The sequence below is a fragment of the Dermacentor silvarum genome, chromosome 1, assembly GCF_013339745.2.
Source record: "Dermacentor silvarum isolate Dsil-2018 chromosome 1, BIME_Dsil_1.4, whole genome shotgun sequence".
Lineage (NCBI taxonomy): Eukaryota > Metazoa > Arthropoda > Arachnida > Ixodida > Ixodidae > Dermacentor > Dermacentor silvarum.
Window position 1 is genome coordinate 79,027,644 of NC_051154.1, and position 18,341 is coordinate 79,045,984.

The 18,341-nt window shown below is 44.3% G+C and overlaps 2 protein-coding genes across 2 annotated transcripts; one reads left to right on the plus strand and one right to left on the minus strand.

Annotated features, from left to right (window-relative positions):
- Positions 1-3,396: 3,396 nt before the first annotated feature.
- Positions 3,397-4,538, minus strand: LOC119431252 (probable 18S rRNA (guanine-N(7))-methyltransferase). Its single transcript, XM_037698732.2, has one exon. It carries the CDS (start codon positions 4,383-4,385, stop codon positions 3,555-3,557), a length of 831 nt encoding a protein of 276 aa, XP_037554660.1. The 5' UTR covers positions 4,386-4,538; the 3' UTR covers positions 3,397-3,554.
- A 280-nt stretch (positions 4,539-4,818) lies between these two features.
- LOC119431262 (GTPase Era, mitochondrial) lies at positions 4,819-6,351 on the plus strand. Its single transcript, XM_037698738.2, has one exon. The coding sequence runs from the start codon at positions 4,981-4,983 to the stop codon at positions 6,193-6,195; it is 1,215 nt and encodes a 404-aa protein (XP_037554666.1). The 5' UTR covers positions 4,819-4,980; the 3' UTR covers positions 6,196-6,351.
- The last annotated feature ends 11,990 nt before the right edge of the window (positions 6,352-18,341 follow it).

The following is an 18,341-nucleotide window of genomic DNA, read 5'->3' on the forward strand; positions in this document are numbered from 1 at the left end:
CTCTATTCTCAATGTCCCCCCCCCCCCCCCTTCCTAATTTCAATTCCTGAGGAAACCCCTGGGGCCGTATTCTGAAACGTTCGCCTAGGCGAAATCAGCGTGCGCACTGATTGGCTGGTTGAGCAAAATTGAATGACGTCGCGCTCAACCACCCAATCAGCTCATCCAATTTTGCTAAAACAGCCAATCAGCGCACGCCTGAAAGCGAAAAAAGAAATTTCGCCTAGGCGAACGTTTCAGAATATGGCCCCTGGATAGTGATGGTTCTGTCCGTTGTCACCAAACCTTCTGCATTCTGATTGCATGCGCGAAGAGAATGTGTAGCACTTTCTGGAAGACAGGCGGCACCAGCCGACGCGCTTCACCCGCTGATGAGGTTTTGACAATCGCCGACTGTGCTCGCCACCATCGCCGTGCTTCGAGTGTCACTTACTTTTGTGGGCATAGGTTCGCCCAATAAAAAGTTAGTTTCGTCATTCACAGTTTTGCTACTGTGTTCTTGACCGTCACTACAATGTGACAGTAAATTTGTGAATAAATACAGGGTTCTTCTTTCTGGGGTTTTACGTGCCAAAACCAGTTCTGATTATGAAATACAGGGTATTCCAGTAATCATACACAAAGCTTCGAAAAAATTATGGATCATTTTACATGAATAAGACCAAGTGCCTGTTGTCCAGTTGAAAACTGCCAGTAATTCTTTAGTCCCCTACATCCAATTATTTAATTCAGAGCAATTAGCTGACTTTTCGAGTGTTCTGTCAAGATGTCAATTAGGAATTTGTAAAGAATTCTAAGATACATGAAAATTAGGTACTCGAACAAGGTACACATCGTCCGTTTACTTCTTCCAGCAAAGAGAGAAAGTCTATGAAATATTAAGATATCAAGGTACGCCAATATCCTGAGCCACTACAGACTGGGTAGGAGGATCTACCCACCCCTGCATCTCAAGCTGACAAGAAAAGAGGTGGTGATATTCCGCAAACTACAGACCGGTACATTCCCGCACGGCACCCTCCTACACGCCATGCATACTATTAGCTATACTTACAAGTGCGCCTTCTGCTCTGCGCCCAATACCCTCTACCACATGGTATGGGAATGTGGGCAAAACCCATCGACACCACACATCACCGGACCAACCGTCGAGCAGTGGGAGGACCAGCTGACAAGCCCGAGCCCTGAAGACCAGCATCGCAGAGCCAAGCTATCGACTCAGGCCCACGGCATCCTGGCCTAGGGACGCCACTCACCTCGGACGATTTCATCGTCAGCTGATTTCTGTAGATAAAGTTTATTCCTGCTCCATGTGACTGTGTCCATGCACACTATGCATTGAGGCAGGCAGGAGCAACTCTAAAGGAAGAGGGGGGTGCAGCCAATGCAACCCCAATGAAGATGGAGAATCATGCTGTGCCCCCACAATATAAAAATTCAGGCATTACCCCTGCATCAAGGCACCCTAGTGCACAACTTCTCAGTGATTTTAGCAAGCAGGGGATAGCGTCATCAAACAGTCTCGGCGGGAAAGCAAGCTGGGCTATGCGTGTTCTTTTCAAAATATGCAAACAGCTCCTGGTAATTATTGCGTACCAACATCAAGGAAATGTGCTGCACTGAGCAACAACCCTCTAATGAAAAGCTTGCTTCCCACTAAGACTCTTTGATGCCACTGCTATTCCGAGCGCAATGAGTAGTGGCATGGCATCTTTCATGCTTCGAGAGCTTTTCTTTTTCTTCGAAAGAAAAATTTCAACGCGATGTGCACCTTGCTCGAAACATCTCATTTTGACATCTCTTACGATTCTCTACAACTCTCTCATTGGAATCTTGACAATTAGAACCAAAATGTAAACTAATTACCTTTAATTAACTGCATGTGAGGGCCTAAAATTTACTGGTGATTTCCCAACAATACTTCAAACAACATGCACTTGGTCTTATATGAGTAGAATGACCCATCTTCTTTAAAAGCTTCTTGCATAATAACTGGAATGCTCTGGATATTAGCACCAGCTTGTGTAAGCACCACATGGTGACTGACAAAGTACAGTGCGAGTGAGTGCACCTCTGTTGTGCGTAATGAAATAATATATCATGATATAAAACCTGTACATAAAATATGGCCTCATAGGTGTCTCTAAAGCACACATACCTCTTAATTGAATACTGCATGATATTGAATGGCTTCTTTGACTTTTGGCCTACACCATTTTTAAAAATTGTGCCTGTGTCACCGAATAGAACGGAATTTTGACCAACAAAGCAGTGCCAGTTAGTGCACTTTCGGCATTACGTAAAACCCAGAAGTATATAATGTCGACTCATAGCTATCTTTAAAGCACACAGACCTCTTTACAGAATAGCACAATATTCAATGGCTTCTGACATATTTCTTACATTCGGTCTACCCCATTCTGGGCCACTAGGTATGTGCCCATCTTGGCCAATCCTCTAGAATGGGCATGGGTCACTTAAGTGTGCCAATGGATATAGACGCCTGTATATTTACATGTGTGTTGCACCTATCTCCGTGTACACGTCTCCGCAGTATTCTTCCCTTGACAAATACCAAAGATTGCCTTCGCGCTCACGACATCGCTGTGTTGACGCCACACCATGCACATCTTACTGCCACTACAGTTTATATTGAAACTAATAACATTGTCACTAGCTCCCTTGAAAACACATTGCTGTATGGCTTCCTGCAAAAAATTTACTGCGGTAAGCTACGAAGAGATGTTGCAGATTGAAGTGGAAAGAGGCATAAAAACACATAGCTAATGACCATTAGCACAGGTTAGGCTGCTTTAGTGCACACCTGGAAAAAAAAAAAACACATTTATAGAGTTGCTTAACACCAATATCATGTGGCACAGGATGCTCTTCCAGAACTTTGAGTATTTATGCTTCACAGCATAGCACAGACCCAATTTTGCCTGCCTGCAATCTTGCAGTGGCTGCTATTCCCAAAGTCTATAAGCAAAAGTCTCCTGCAGTGAACCAACGCCAGAGGTATACCAGTGCTGTAGAGATGTATGAACACTCTAGGTAAACAACTATCGCTGCATAACTTCAACACTGCTTTTCCTGAATTAGTATCCCAAGTTGGATGTGCACCATGACTGAATTTTAGGAGGTGCCTTAAATTGAGGTCCCTGTGGTCACCACGTTTTTAACAATGAAATTGTAAGAAAACTCGGCACTAGCGAAATGTGACTACTTGGCTTCTGCCAAGCTTTTTTTCAAGTGGTTTGGCCGGTGCAGCAATATGGGACCCTTTAGCATCACAAGAATGGTGCCATTTCATACAGAAAACACGGAGTGCACGATATCAACCAAGTAGTATTAAACTTGTGTCACCTAATAAAAACAAAAAACAGAATTATTAGCTCCTGTACCAGGTACTACTGTTTTTCTTTATTATTTATTTGCAGATACGTTCATGCAAAGGGTTCAAGTTCAAACTTTAAGAACAGCACGTGTTTAAGCACTCAACTTGACAGGAAGTGTCGCCACGTACAAACGTAAACCAGTACAGCAACCCAATCTCAAAATTTACCGCAACGCCTCCGACCCGTATATTTTGAGTCTGGCCTTGTCTCCTTGCCCTGCCTTCGACGACGTTCCTTTTTTTCTTGAATCCAGGCAGCTGCGCTCTTTGGGCCCTTGCCACGCAGTTTATTAAGCCGCTGTTTTCGCTCAGTGCATTCAACTTGGTCGCGCTGTTCCGACGACGCGCCAAGAGCAGCGGGCAGCTTTTGCGGTCCGCCGGTGAAAAGCACGAGGAACATTTTCTTGGCTTTCGAACTGTTTGGGTAGTCCACCACGAGTCCTCCGGTGAAGCCTGCGCGCATGGCCTGCTGAGTCAGAAGCTCCACTTGATCGGCATTCTCCGGGTAGAACTGGAATACAGCGCGTCGGCCGCGTCCCAGACAAGCATATAGGCTGGAGAAGAATGCGTGCAGGCGTTTCACGGGGTTATGGCTTTTCTTGTCAGCGTTGCACAACCACTGCAAAGCTGAGATGCTAATTGCACCATCGAAAGCACCTGCGCGGAAGCAGACACCTTGGCCTAGGTCGCCCAAAAGCATGTCGCCTGCTGCTTCCCGTTCTTGTGCCACATTCAGCATGGCACGACTGATATCGACGCCGACCCAAACGTGGCCCTGTTCTTCCAGAACGTCGCCACTCAGTCCGCTGCCACACCCAAGGTCGAGTATAAGGCATGTCTCGTCATCTGGCAGAGCCAAAAGCTCTACGGCACGCTCCGACATGGCAGTCTGAATCTCCATGATGCGCGAGTTGCTTGTATACTTCTCCGCTTCTTGTTCGTTATAAAATAGCTCTGGAGGAGCTGAATACTCAGGCCTTCGGGACATTTCAAATCTTAATTTAGACGCGGTCCACAAAAAAGATAAGAACAACAGTCAGCACTGTCCTTCCACGGTTACAACCACGATGATCATCACTCCAAAACAGTCATGACTTGATGCATAACTGGCACGTGCAACTTCGCCGACTGGATTGGCTGGGTCACTGGCTTGGCTTACGTTCGCTTATAGGGGGGGGGGGGGGGGGGGCATATGACGTTGCGTCTGGCATCTGCGATCATGCTAAATTAAAGAATGTGAACACTACTGTGGTGAACACTATTGTTCTTATACGTGTAATTTTCTGCGCGCTTGAGTGCCGTGTTGTATGCCTTTCACGTTAATCAAACTGGATCACTTGCCTATTTTATTTTTTTTTTTTAACTTTTGTGTTGCCGCGTTTCTATCCGCCAGGTGGCTTTTCTGTTTTGGTATGTTTTGGTCACGTGCGCGACCATGCGAGGCATGCATGGAGGAGTCCGTGCCACAGCGTGTTCGAAGCCACATTCTGCTATTAAATAGTGAAATAATTTTAAGTATTGGTGTGACTGCCCGTTCAGCGTTAAAGTTTGAGGGTGAGAAATCGCTCGTGAACAAATGACAAATGTTTTCGAGTCGACAGGGCGTGAGGCTGACCGCTCTCGCGAGGAACGTTTTGTACTCGTCTGGAAGCCGGCAGTCAACATGTGCGAGTGACTTCCCCCGCACGGCACATAGGTCTATTCCAAGAACGCTGGTTGAATACAATTGTTTAAGATCTACTGTGCCTGTCCAGCCAAGTAACCCCAAGCTGCTTCGTGTGGCCATCATAGGACAGCCGAATGTTGGTAAATCCACGTTGGTCAACAAACTGATGCATTGGAAGGTCTGCGCCGTATCGAGCAAGGTACACACGACCAGACACAATGCTAAAGCCATTTTAGTGAATGGTGAGACTCAAATTGTGTTTCTGGACACTCCTGGTATCGTCGACATCCATCACGGCAAAAAGCACCACCTGGAAGCATCGATGATTGTTGACCCTGAGCACGCACTTCTCGGCGCCGATCTCGTCGCAGTAATGGTGGACGCATCTGATCACTGGCGTCGTCACATGCTCGACGAGGAGACCCTGAGGTTACTCGAGTGCAACGCACACTTAACCTCAATTTTGATTGTGAACAAAGTCGACATTTTGAAGTCAAAAAGGCAGATTTTGGAGTTCACGCATTCATTGACTGGTGGGGTGGTTGGAGGAGTAGTTGCCAACCGCGAAAAAATTGTGAAGAAAAGACTGAGCCCCGAGGAATTGTTAGCTAGAGCCGAAGAAACATCAAAAACAGGAACAACAAACCTCCAGAAGGAAGCTTTGGGCGGAAGGGAAGTTCTTGAAAAAAGTCAAGGTGAGAACAAGAACTCCTGGCGTAATTTTTCCCGTGTCTTTATGATATCTGCACTAAACAATGATGGAGTAAACGATATCAGAAACTTCTTTCTTCAAGCAGCAAAACCTTCAGAGTGGATGTATCCATTTGAACTGGTTACTGACCAAAATCCCCATGAGCTGGGAACCCTAATTGTGCGAGAAAAGGTTCTCAACCATTTGCCTCGGGAAGTGCCATACAACCTTCATGTGAAGGTAGCAGGGTGGGATCTGGACACAGCTGGAGTTCTTCATATTGTTATGGAGATTGTGGGGAAAAATACACGACATGTCAAGCACATCCTAGGTGAAGGTGGGAAGACAATAAAAGCAGTTGCTGCTGAAGCACGGCAAGATCTTGCAGCGACCTTCAGATCCGATGTGTCCCTTAAATTGGTTGTAAAAACTGATGGATAAGTGTTGCTTTAGTGATATTTTATGCATCATTATTCACTTTGCTGCTTGTGGTCAGAATAATGCAGCACAATAAGCACATGAAATAATGTACAAGAGCGTAAACTTTTGTAATGACTCGTTACAAAAGCATAAGAATAAAGTTTGATCACAGCATAAGTTATGTGTGAGCATTTTGTCATCAGAATCCTGTTTGCAGTACTACTTCTATGCACGCAAGTGAGTTTGCATTAGCTTGGAGCAGCTTTTGTCGTAGGCATCTTTTTTTTTTTTTTTAACATGTAGCCAATGCTAGATCGAGCAGTTTTGATGTAACACTATGTATGTAGGGCTGGTATGACTGGAGAAGACAGGTTAAATCTTTAATCAGCATTAAAGGGGCCCTGAAACACTTTTTTGAGCATAGCAAAAAAATGTTGCCGATCTGTTAACGAGGCTTCTATAAACATGTGAGCCAAATATTATTGCACTGGATGCAGCAAGGAACTTACAATCTCGTGTCAAAAGCATTAAAAAATCGCTCTCTACTTCTCATAGTCTTCGTGCAGCATCATCATAAAGCAGTGAAGCCCACAACAGCTATAGGCTGATTTAGGGATCGTGAGAACTTTCTCAATAATACAGTTATTGCTCATTTGAGTTAAATAAATGAAAAAAATATATATCTATATATCTGCGATCTGAAAAAGACCGGCTATTTCGTCTTTGAACAGCCGGTTTAAACACGACAGTTCCTGCATCTGCTGCGCATGGGCCTCCGAGATGAAAAGCAGAGCGTAGATGATGCGGCCGCCACAAGCTGTCTCGCCACCGAGATGTTCAACCTTTGGGCGTGGCCAGCGGGGCATTGCTCTCTTATGCCCCCTTGCCGTCTACCTTGTGTAAATTCCCATATGCTACTGGAAATGAAGGGAGAAAGAAACCCGCTCATCGGTCTGATAACGTCGTCTAACTTTGTGTGTGCTTGAAGGATTGGAAAAATTTTTGCAGCATGAGATTTGTGAGGCAATGTAATTTAATAGTGAGGCCATTCTATGAATAGCTAGAAAAGTGTTGCAGGGCCCCTTTAACAGTCAACAGGTCAGATTTCCTTCAGTACCATTCTCTTGCACGTTGTTATGCTGCGGTGCCCAGAACAGACCAAATACATTATGTATGGCTCCCTCTTAGATGAAGCACAGTTTGCCCACTTTGGAGGCTGCTGTAGACATAGGTGCCCATCCTGATAAAAATACTAAGCATTGTGACTGAACTAGCAAATCCTTGAATTGAGAATGTTGACACGGTGTGATGGCTGCACTTTCTCGGGCGCACACTATTTTGTTCTTGTGGCACAGGCATTAGAAAGGCCAGGAAATCAGTCTAAACTCTAATGCTTCCTAGGGCACTCTCTGGCATGTAGTGTTACAAGCTCAGTAGAGGCCAGTGACACCAGCTGAAACTTTTTTGAGAGTTTACTAGTGTTGTCGTAAGCTTCCCCAAGCACAAGTTGGGAGAGCTCTGCACATACCCAGGACAACCTGCAATCCTAGCCCTTGTGATAAATGATACTAGGAGAATGTTTGCACCAACCAACCATGACAAGGAAGAATCATTTGTATCTGTGTAGCCATGCCGCTGAGAGCAAATATCAAACATAACCAGCCACCAATGCACATGGAGCACTACAAAGCATGCATGCACATGAATTAATGCAAGATTACCCAGCAGCCGATGAATACAGTTTAAAACTGCTGATGGCAACAATATTAGTCAATGTTGGGTGATGGTGTAGAGCACACTATATTCCACAGTGCTGACACATGCAGCACTGAACTTCAGTACAATGTCATCTATGTCCAACCGAGAGAAAGGGAGAGAAATTTATTTACAGAAAGGGGGGCAGAGAGGGCCTTAGCTACTGCTTGCTCTTGCCTGCTACTCTGCACTGGGGAAGTAGGAAGGGAAAGGAGTGATAAAGAGAATGAAGTGCATGTATACAAGTCCATCGTGGATGCAGCATCTCTAAACCCATTTGTCTAGTTTAGTGTCTTGTATAGAGGTTAGAGGCTGGGCCCTATAATCACAGCTGCACTGTCATCAGATGCGTTCTGCTGTCAATGTATGCAATCAAAGAGACTAGCTTCTATCGTCATGTGTACGCAGTACAAATGCAAAACACGTTTGCAAGTGCATCTGGCAACTGATGGTGTTCACAGTTTAGATTGATGTCACTGCAACCTGTAAGTTGTTCTGTAGGTATTGCCACACACAGGGGCACACGGCATGAAATAACACACACAGCTCTACTTTCATCAACATTCTTTATGTTTCAGGAGTGCTGTATACCATGCTCATTAACACACATATGCCATGTAAACAGAGATGCACACTTACACAAAAAAATATCTAAGGGATTGAGATTGAATGATCTCCTGACCTAGAAAGCTAGCCCATGCGCAGATATTCCAGTTCTTTGAATGACAAGGCCACTGACAGTTTACTTACACACGAGGCTCCAAAAGTGGCGATGCATTTCGCTTCAATAATCAGCCAGGTTGCCTCTGACTGATGTAATTCAAAGAACAGTAGAGGCAGATTACGTGATAGACCCACCATTATGTGTATGTTTGCTGTACTGTCTGCCGCACATTGTAGAAATGTGAAACAGAATAATTTGCTTGAGGCCAAGAGATGGCATGCAGGACTTCACAATCCCAGAGATCTGAAGTTTGACCAAAGGTCTAGGCAAGACCCACAAAGGTGTTTCGGGAATACTGGTGGGAGAGAATCTCGAAGGTAGAATGTTGTCGTGGTATATGGTCCGTGAGAAGCTGCAGCTACGGTGGGTTGCAGATAGTAAAGACAAGGGATTGTGCCTTTGTTGGATCAACAAATGAAGGTACACTCTAAAAGGCATACATCATATATATACACCGATAGGGAAAGCATAAGCTTGTGCTATAGTACCAGTGTTTAATGTGCTGGGCAGGTCCACCCAAGCATATGCACAATGCTTGAGCTTGAATACTCTCTAGTCTGTGCATACAGCTAGAGCTTATACTTGTCATACCTGAGAGCACTGGCATGTTTTACTGATTATACCCTACAAATAGTGTTGGTATAACTGGAGTAGAGATGCTTCTGAGAGATGCCACCTAGTTCTTGCAATAACACGGTGGACGTGAGTGAAGCTGTTTAGCTTTGATTTCAGTACAGTACATCCGCCCATATACCCAAAAAACAGGTCCGAGCCATTGCAATGGTTAACACTAGGCTGCTCACATAGCAACAGCACCATAATTGTTTAGTAAGGCTGCGAGCATTCTAGCAGACTTGTCATCTCGATGCCTTTGGCATATTCAGGTGCCTGTCACTCAAAACAGTGCCCTCGCGACTAAATTACGCTTCTTTCCAGGACAACCGATCTGCTTCAGCATATGCAGCCTACATCCCTTCAAGCACATTATGCTTGCAAGGCCAAGTAATAAAGAATTGCTGATGCAAAATTCTTGTCTCTTCCTTTTCTTTTTCTTTTTTATTGATAGATGCCAAACCAGTAACTGCAGCATGCAGTCTGACTTCCTCCAGTGTGAAACAAATAATAGTATCATTTACCACAAACAGTTCAAAATGCATGTACCAAGTGCAGTGCAGCTTCGTGCATTATGTGAAGTCATGGTAATTGGACTGGTTGGTTAGTTGGTTCGAAGTGAAATTGGCGCAACCCACTATGGGAAGATAGGTCAAGAATTGGAAGGGAACCAAGAGGAAAAAGAGTTGCGTATGAATCAATATTAAACAAATATTTATAGTAAATAAATGAATTGGAGATTATAAACAAGTGGCATCACAAGCCACTGATGCTTATGCTGCCGACCAGCATGATTACTTCTATACCATGACTGTGCAGCCAAGGACTGAGCATGTTCAGGCATCTGCAATGTCGTATCAGCCTTTCTATTATGCCTCACTCAATGCTACTTCTCACTTGACACAGAGTACGAGGAGATAATAGATAAAGAGAGAATAGCGAAGGAGCCACTTGGCATTTCCAGAAAAGTTACAAATCACGACTTACTCTAATGCAGTCTTGTGGAGAATAAACATCAGATGGGATGGGGAAAGCATATGGCTATAGTGGTGTAGCAAATGGCTTAATTCACACAATTTATAGTTACTCTAGGTGCCTCCAGTTTCTGGCATCATGGTGTAGATGTGCAGTGGCTTTGACACTATTTCTTTGGGTCCCCAATACGTTTGAGGCCCCTATTCTAAAACTCTAATAATTGCTGGGGTTTTACGTGCTGAAACCACAATATGATTGGGAGGCACGACGTTGGGGGACTCCGGATTAATTTTGGCCACCTCGGGTTATTTAACGTACACCTAAGTACACGGGTGTTCCTGCATTTCGCCTTGATCGAAATGCGGCCGCCGTGGCCCGGAATCAAAGACGCGTCATCGAGCCAGCAGCACGACACCTTACAAGCTAAGCTAACACGGTGGGTGAAGTTCATGTGATGTGGTGCACTGATGTCATCGTTGTCATCGTGGCAAATATGTTTCGATATTGGCAGAATGAGTATCTGCATCCATGACGTTACGGGCAAACCATCTAGAAGTAAAAGCACCAGAACCCACCTTTGGCGCGGGGTCTTGCTCCCATTCTTTTTTATACGCTCTCGCATACTTGGCCCACTTCCCCATGTTTGGATTCTCCTCCCTGAGGAGGATCCAATCTTACGTCCAATCTATCGAAATGAATCTCGAATCTAAGCACGAAGAAAAATTCATCTAGCAGGAAAACGAAAATGGCAGTAAAGCTTCGTGCCAGAAACGTGGGGTACGTCGAAAGCTGTGCCCGGCGCGATACTTCATCCAGAAGACATGGCCATGAACACTCTGGAGCGTATCATCCACCCGTGCTTCCCTTCTTTCATGTCGGCACCATGATCGCCCGACGGTCCCGACCCTATGTTATTGCTCTGCCTTCCTGAGCTGTTAGTATAGTGTACTGTGAAAAACCCACTACTCCCAGGTTCATCCCGATGCCCGGGGATCGGGTGCCTAAGGGAAAAAGCAGGGTGACAACAGCGCAGAGAGGGAAGGAAAGGTAGGGGGGGGGGGGAGGGGGTCATTTCGCACACACACACACGCACAGCCACGCGGCCGGCTCAGCCAGCTAAAACACAGCCTTCGAGATTTGCTTCTACCCAATCAGAGCCATCTCTGGAGCTTGGATTAGGGCGCCACATATAGCCCAAACACAGCCAAGTCGCAGATTTTCAGTAGCCCAAATATAGCCACATAGCCAACTCGTCCAAGTCGACGCCAAAAAATTTTTCCCGTAGCCCAATTTGGCTATATATAGCCAAACCTGGCAACACTGGTGACAACAGCGCAGAGAGGGAAGGAAAGGTGGGGGGGGGGGGGTCATTTCGCGCACACACACACGCACAGCCACGCGGCCGGCTCAGCCAGCTAAAACACAGCCTTCGAGATTTGCTTCTACCCAATCAGAGCCATCTCTGGAGCTTGGATTAGGGCGCCACGTATAGCCCAAACACAGCCAAGTCGCAGATTTTCAGTAGCCCAAATATAGCCACATAGCCAACTCGTCCAAGTCGACGGCAAAAAATTTTTCCCGTAGCCCAATTTGGCTATATATAGCCAAACCTGGCAACATTGGCGACAACAGCGCAGAGAGGGAAGGAAAGGTGGGGGGGGGGGGGTCATTTCGCGCACACACACACGCACAGCCACGCGGCCGGCTCAGCCAGCTAAAACACAGCCTTCGAGATTTGCTTCTACCCAATCAAAGCCACCTCTGTAGCTTGGATTAGGGCGCCACGTATAGCCCAAACACAGCCAAGTCGCAGATTTTCAGTAGCCCAAATATAGCCACATAGCCAACTCGTCCAAGTCGACGCCAAAAAATTTTTCCTGTAGCCCAATTTGGCTATATATAGCCAAACCTGGCAACACTGGTGACAACAGCGCAGAGAGGGAAGGAAAGGTGGGGGGGGGGGGTCATTTCGCGCACACACACACGCACAGCCACGCGGCCAGCTCAGCCAGCTAAAACACAGCCTTCGAGATTTGCTTCTACCCAATCAGAGCCATCTCTGGAGCTTGGATTAGGGCGCCACGTATAGCCCAAACACAGCCAAGTCGCAGATTTTCAGTAGCCCAAATATAGCCACATAGCCAACTCGTCCAAGTCAACGCCAAAACATTTTTCCCGTAGCCCAATTTGGCTATATATAGCCAAACCTGGCAACACTGCATGTCCACCATTTCACTTCTGGCAAGATATTCCACATGCTATATATCATATATGCAAGCAAAACTTGGTCACCAAGCAGTGCCAGTAGTTCAAAACAAATGTGTAAAGATCTATGGCAGACTTCTAATTAAATGCAAAATTTAATGATATTCTCTCAATTGATCATGTCAAACTACAAAGATCTCTCATATGAGGACTCAGCTTGTAATTATACTATTATTATAATTAGTCATGGTACTCATCTAGTGACTTCCTATTGGAACAATTTACATATCAAGCCCCATTGAAACCAATCTGCCTTTAGCTCCAATTATAATACAAAGTCGAAAAGAAATGTGCATGGCCTTAGTCTACTACTTCAACTTACAAGGCCAGAGAGCTTTATCTGTAATAGTCTTAATGCACTGATGGTGGGCCTAATATATATTTCTATTAGCCTATCAGCAAGCACTATTACTTTTGTATCTGTGGAAATTAACCATAGACTACCTAATGAATAAGCAATTATACTAGACAGATACAAACTTTCAGACTAATAAATATCCTATACATCAAATACAAAACTATTTAGACTAATACAAATCTGTATTGGAATTTTCGCTACGGGGAGTACCATCCAGTTGCCTACAAGAATTTTCAGAAAGCTTGCACTGCAAGAAAGGCTCGAAGACTTATAGCTAAAGGGCTCCTCTCTGAGTAACATTGGAAATTGTGGTTTACACTGAAAGTTGTAAAGTGCCATCCAAGGAGCATTGTGCTTCAAAAATGTTCAAGTACTAGCACAGATAGAATGAGGAGGTGGGCTACCCTACCTGAGCAGTTGCGCCTCAAAGAGTACCCATTAGCGACATTTCTCTCATGCCTTCTAAGCGCCTACCTCATTCTTTTTTGTAACAACGCCTGCTCCTGAAACTGCCGCCTCCTTTGTTTCCCTTCTCTTATTTTCGTGTGCGCAGTGTATTTTTAGAGGCGGTTCTGTGTGCTCTGTATTTTACCGGAATCCCCAGCTTTTGCACACTACTGCATGCAGGCTAATTGTGCAGTGCAAGCAGTTTGCATGTGACAAAGAAGCACCATTGCACATGATGTTACTTGCTTGCTGCCTTCCTGGATCTTTTGAGGAGAAGAGGACACGGGCTTTTGTTTGAATTTTCAGCTGTTTTAACAGCATCTAGCAGTGTAATACTTTGCAGATGTGATCTGTGCACCGCAATTGTCTGTCTGCAACACTCAAACCTGTTGAGGGGCCCTTTAAGAGGTGCTCTTCATAGGCCAGAAGCCCTAGTGCAAAATTTAATGCCATCCTGCGCACGCATGCAGAGGCCACAGATTATATCAACATTCTGAAATCTCTTGAAGTTATGTCACTTAATTCAGTTTAGTGAATGAGAAAGATGAAATGTTGGCCGCAACATACTAATTGCTCCCCATCACGCCAACCTACAACACTGCAGCACCTATGGTACACAAGTAATCGCAGTCACACCCGCCTCCACTGCCACCAAACCACTTGGCTCAAGATCATCTTGCTTTTCAGAGCACACATTCTCTTTACAATGATATGAACACCTCCTTCTGTCCTTCACTGCAGTAGGCAAAGGCGCCTGTCCTTTCAAGGAACCAATGCTGAAATTCACTTGGCTCATAGCTGTACCAAACAGTTTTGGCAAACAGCAAGTTGTTTCACAGTACTACCTGCCACCACTTCTCTGGAGAAACCGGTGCCCATCTACTGCAAAAAGTAAACCTGCGTATCTGTCTTGCGTGTTAGCACACCATGCACTGACTAGCAATGTTTCAAACAGCTGTTCACCTCTTGTTGTTCTAAATGTCACTCATGACAGTCGAAGACACACAGTACAACCTCACACTATCCCTCATTCCATTTCTAATGAACGACAGGTGCTGATGTGAAAATGTAGATATTGCAAAATCAAATTGCATAAAAACTACACCAACACCAAGGTGATAAGGGACCTAACTCCAATTTTTTAGAAATATAACATGAACCTACAAGCAAAAATAAAGTTTCATGATAGAATAAATAAACTTTGCATTCGAAATTTGTCACCGCCATGGCCACATCGTGGCCACACTAGCCACAATGTTTGGTCTGGCCAAAGAAAACAGCCCCATACATGAGTTAAATTGTAAATGTTTAGCCTCTCTCTCTCCATACACGTGAATTCTGGTATAAACTTATTAAATTATGCTTTAAAATGACACATACAAAAAAGTAGAAAACAAGCACAGAATCACGCAATATTTTGTCAGATATTTTCTCCTGCTTTTCTTTATTTTTGTTGCGGAATGGGCAGCAAAGCAAGCTAGAGAAATTTTATCACCATACGAAAACAATATACACATAGCGTACTTCAACCACTCTCAAGAATGTAATTGATGAAATAAATGGCACAGTGTTAATCCTGCAAATGTACAAAGGCAATTTTTACATACATGCATATGTACAATTTAAGGAAGCTCAGTGTAATTACTTGAGAGTTAAGACACGTTTGTGTTTTGGTCTTCTGGGCACTAAAATGTTGCATGGATTTGCATGGCTGAACTGCGCTTTGCTTATACTAGCTGCACATATTTGAAAAGGTTGAAGTGCAAAACACAAGACCACAGGGAAGAGAATATGGATGAGACGGGCACTACTAACAACTGTGAATGTTTATTCTAAACCTTTTTGCCACAGCAGGACATAGCCTGCAGGCCCCAAGATTCTCCGAATCCAGCAAGACAGCAGACAACATGTGCCATCTGCACGTGTTGTCTGCATTTTCTGTTGCTGAATTCAGAGAATGGCATAAGCAACCACTCCTTGATCCACTACACTGCCAAAGTGTGAATTTTATCTCTCAAGAAATATAAAAAACTCCACAACTATAGCCGAGCAGACATTGCATCAGTGACGGCTGAAATGGAATCGTTTCTTCTTGATTAGATGAGCAATTTTTCTAAGCCCTGAGTTGAGCAGGACTGCTGTCTCTGTAACAACAAACTACAATGCGAAGGTTGTGGGTTCGGTCCTCACCGGCGACAAGTGATCTCTTCATCCACTTTCATTCAACCTTTTCTTTGTTTCTACATTTCAATTTCAACCACAGCTAATTACCCCTATGCTTTTCTTGACTTCATTGCCTGCTGCCTTTATATGGTCGTGATTAACAAAAGCTGAGCCCCTCTGTTTCCCTTCTCTTTGTCATTCATAGCAAAGGTCTCGAATCTGGCAGTCTTGATGCCATTAGGTATATATGAGAGCTTATTAGCCACATTTCTGCTCTCCTAAGTTGACATGTTACGCGACTCTATCGGGCAAAAAAGGGTGTTCCACATCCGTCTGCAATGGCTCTGAGTGGCACTGGCTGACACTTCCAGGGCTAGATCTAGTAAACATAAATATCCAAGTTAGTGGAAGAATTGGTGGCCATCACTGTAGCTCAATCAGTAGTGCATCACACATGGAATGTGAAGTTTGTGGGTTCGGTCCCCACTGGCAAAAAGTTATCGTTTCATCCACTTTCATTTCCCCTTTTCTTCTTTATTTTCTACTTCTAAATTTCAGCCATAGCTAATTACCCCTATGCTCTCCTTGGCTTCATTGCCTGCTGGCTTTATATGGTCATGATTAACAAAAATCGAGCCCCTTTGTTTCCCTTCTTCTCATTCTTTCCTTAGTCGAGCATTTCATACCACTACGAAAGATAATTTCTAATCCCTGGTTGCCACGGTTTACTCCATCTTTAAAATGGCTATTCAAGATAAAGTGTTTCCTTGATTGTGCAACCAATGATTTGAATCATTGGAAAGCCTACTCTGAAATTGACAAGTGCGAGAATGTGTGCCAAAGATTAATTTTTTAACGCTATGTTGCCAGAATTGCTGCAAACAAACATGTGCAAGTTCTGGAATATTATCTATGGCTCGGATAATAGCCCTATTCACTTGATCCGTAATGGTAACACCACTGCCTCTATTGACTCTATCCTCTATTGACTCTATCCTCTATTGACCAATGCGGTTCTGTGTTGAATAATGCCTTTGCTTTTTTCTGCAAAATCACTCCTGTTTCTTTTTTGATATTAGTACATGACTGCAGCTTCCTTTCCATAGATCCTATTAGTGTCGGTTCCGTCAGCATTAGTAACCTTATTAGTAACCTTAAGATTTCCTTATCATCTGGCTGTGATTCTATTACTGCAAAGATATTGAATATGACCAAGGTGTATTCCTTTAATATCCTTTCTATTATTTTTGTTCAATCTCTAGAGTCTTCTACCATTCTCGGCGATTGGAAAGTAGGGGAAGTGGTTACTGTCCATAAATCATGTAACACATATTTTTCCAATAACTACTGACCCATATCACTAACAAGCATACCATGTAACCTTTTAGAACATGTTATTGTATACTCTCATCTCATCTCATTGAATTCCTAGAAGACAGCTCTTTTTTCTCTTTCAGCATGAATTCAGGAAAATGGTTTCTTGTGAAACACAGCTGTTATCCTTCACTGTTGATCTTAGACACTGACAATGTCTTCAATGTTGATTGTATATTTCTTAATTTCGCTAAAGGCTTTTGATGGGGTGATCACATGACTTACTTCTTTTTAAACTTATCAAGCTTAATAGTACTATTGTCACCAAAGTATTCAGCTGGATTGAAGACTTCCGTTCTAACCGCACCCAACATGTAACGGCTAACAATTGTTCATCCACTGTCTCCTGGTTTTGTCTGGCATCCCACAAGGATCTGTCTTGGGTTCCCTGCTCTTCCTTATTTCCATTAACGAACTCCCTGTCTGTATTTCCCAACGACACTTTTTGCTGACAATTGCATTATTTATAGGAAAATAACTAACTCCTCAGATCATAAGTGGAGAGTTCCCATTTTCAGGGGGCGAGGGGCTGAGGTCCACTAAGCTCTGTATATATAAGCACGTTTTCATGCATACATCCTCTTATAAAATAATACTCCAGGAAAACATTCTGTGGGTATATATATGGTATGTGTGTTTGTGTGTATTTATTGTGTGAGCCTTTCATTGCTTACTTTATTGCGATTAATATTATTCAGTTGAGTTGATTTCTGCAGAACATTTCAATTCATGAAAAACTACATCTACTTCTGAAGCAACACCACTGTTTGAATAAGACTGCGGAATGATGCGCAGGCGTTTGCAAAGTTTTGCTTGGCATTGCCAGAACTTTAGATATGTAGTAGCTGCATTAGTAGTGTGGGGGAATGCACGACTCTCACACTTCCCCTGATGTTAGAAGAGTCTGTTGCTGGGTCTGTTGGTACATACTTGTAGAAACGATGGAACCCAGCCTTTAAGACGCAAACACCAGGAGAGAAGTAGACGGACACACGCTGGGACTAGTAACAATCACAACAATCACAGAAGTTCGCAGGGAAGCCAGAGCATGCATGCGTCGTACATACCACGTGACTGCATTATCAGCAGTCCCAGTGTGACTATCAGTGCATACCAAATGACCATCAGCATTACTATCAGCAGTCCCAGCGTGTGTCCGTCTACTTCGCTCCTGGTGTTTGCGTCTTAAAGGCTGGGTTCCATCGTTTTTACCACTGATGTTGTTTTCCCTGCATGGCTCCCACGTCTCCTGTAATCCGGCTTCTCCGCGTTGCGCTGCTAACGCCACCTAATGGAACGGTTACTGGGGCGCAAAAGTGAGTTGGCCTGTAGTTGGCCCTTCCTCCTCGTGCTCTTCAATCCTCTTGGGCTTGGAGTCGACGAGTGACACGGACGTTCCGCGCGTGCCCCAATCCATGCTTCGCGGGACCGTCCCGAGAAAGGTTTTGGAGCGCGGCACTGGGATGGACGAACGTGGTCGTTTGAATGCGCCAC